This window comes from Drosophila hydei, unplaced genomic scaffold (assembly GCF_003285905.1).
Source record: "Drosophila hydei strain 15085-1641.00,03,60 unplaced genomic scaffold, DhydRS2 tig00000149-arrow-pilon, whole genome shotgun sequence".
Classification (NCBI taxonomy): domain Eukaryota; kingdom Metazoa; phylum Arthropoda; class Insecta; order Diptera; family Drosophilidae; genus Drosophila; species Drosophila hydei.
This window is the reverse complement of record NW_022045678.1, coordinates 4,009,608-4,011,026: the sequence shown is the minus strand read 5'-3', so window position 1 is coordinate 4,011,026 and position 1,419 is coordinate 4,009,608. Positions and strand designations below refer to the sequence as shown.

Here is a 1,419-nt window from a genome sequence, read left to right as displayed (position 1 = left end):
TGTTGCAAGACATCTAAAACCAGCAACATATTGCTTATCGATAACCAAAACACAGGGTTGCCGAGTAACCGATAAATATTGTGCACGTTTTTGAGCAAAACAATTGTTGAAATTGTGAAATTTGCTACATAATGGGCGCATTAGCAGAGGTATTTAGTGAAATAAAACGAAATGAAAACTAAAAATTATATAAATGTTTGCATGTTTTAGCTTGCAGGCGATGAAAAAAATGGCGACGGCTCCCGCACATTTGTTTTTATCAACGAGGGCCACACGCTGGGCAATGCATTAAAAACAATTATAGCCCGCTATCCGGAGGTCGATTTCTGCGGCTATACGATACCACATCCCACCGAGCAGAAGCTACATTTTCGCATACAGTCGCATAGAGAGCGAGCAATAGATCTACTTAAGCGGGGACTGGAGGATCTAGAGGCACTGTGTGATCATACAATAGAAACCTTTGAGAAAGAGATAAATACGTTTAATGCCACAACTGTAGAGATTAACTAATATATATGCTAGCCTATGGAAAGGTATCATGACTTTTTTTCTAGACAACGCTGCGTGCCTTCTTCGGATCGTAGTTGGGCTTACGCAGATGATGATAATTGGGCAGCACCTTCCTTAAAAAGTCAATCTGCAAAGTTTGCGACCCTTGCTTCTCAATGGCTTCACGTTGAAGCGCCTGCTGCCCATATACAATGGTGTTTTCGGGCATTAATTGAACTGTGCGCATTTGAATGCCTGCTCCTATTACACAGCCACTGGATACGGTTACTCCTCGGCCTACAAAGCACTTGCTCTCAAATACATTCTTGTCGCCAATCCGTGCCGCCTCCACCGTGCAGCCCACTTCGAAGACATTGTGACTCCCGATGCTTAGAATATTATTGGCATCCCAGCTGGCACCGTCAGCTAAGCGATGCGCAATGGTTGCATATTCCTCCACAATACAATTTTCGCCTAGTATAATGGGGCCAGCGTCGGCAATGATTGTTGCACTGGGATGGACAACGCAGCCAGATGAAAAGGTGATGTCACCACGTAGTGTACTCTCCTCGCATACCACCGATTTAGGCAGTATTTTTATGCTGAATTGAAATACTTTTTGTGTATAGTAACTCATTGTCTGTTCTATATACTTACTTGTTTTCAGTAGGCATTGCAAAAATTGTATTTCCTTTCCGCAAGATGTTTATGTTTTGTGCTCACAATAGTAGTAATCGAGTATTCGATAAGTTGAATTAATCGGAACAAAGCTATTTAAATATTGTATAAGTCAATGTATTTATTATTTTGCTAGAATATTTATAATTAGTTTAACAAATCAAATCAAAAGATTCATCAAATTCGTGAAGTATAAATATTTAATATTCATTTATGTATTGTCTTGCGCTTTTAGTTAAACTGGAATTA

The 1,419-nt window shown here is 39.8% G+C and overlaps 2 protein-coding genes across 2 annotated transcripts; one reads left to right on the top strand and one right to left on the bottom strand.

The window, feature by feature from the left end:
- The first annotated feature begins 52 nt into the window (after positions 1-52).
- On the top strand, positions 53-564 carry LOC111600217 (probable DNA-directed RNA polymerases I and III subunit RPAC2). Its single transcript, XM_023316243.2, has 2 exons — positions 53-149; positions 211-564. Exons 1-2 carry the CDS (start codon positions 132-134, stop codon positions 511-513), a joined length of 321 nt encoding a protein of 106 aa, XP_023172011.1. The 5' UTR covers positions 53-131; the 3' UTR covers positions 514-564.
- Positions 501-1,241, bottom strand: LOC111600208 (dynactin subunit 6). The gene is made up of 2 exons (XM_023316231.2): positions 1,150-1,241; positions 501-1,094 (listed from the first exon to the last, which is right to left on the bottom strand). The coding sequence occupies exons 1-2, from the start codon at positions 1,164-1,166 to the stop codon at positions 554-556; spliced, it is 558 nt and encodes a 185-aa protein (XP_023171999.1). The 5' UTR covers positions 1,167-1,241; the 3' UTR covers positions 501-553.
- Between the last annotated feature and the right edge of the window lie 178 nt (positions 1,242-1,419).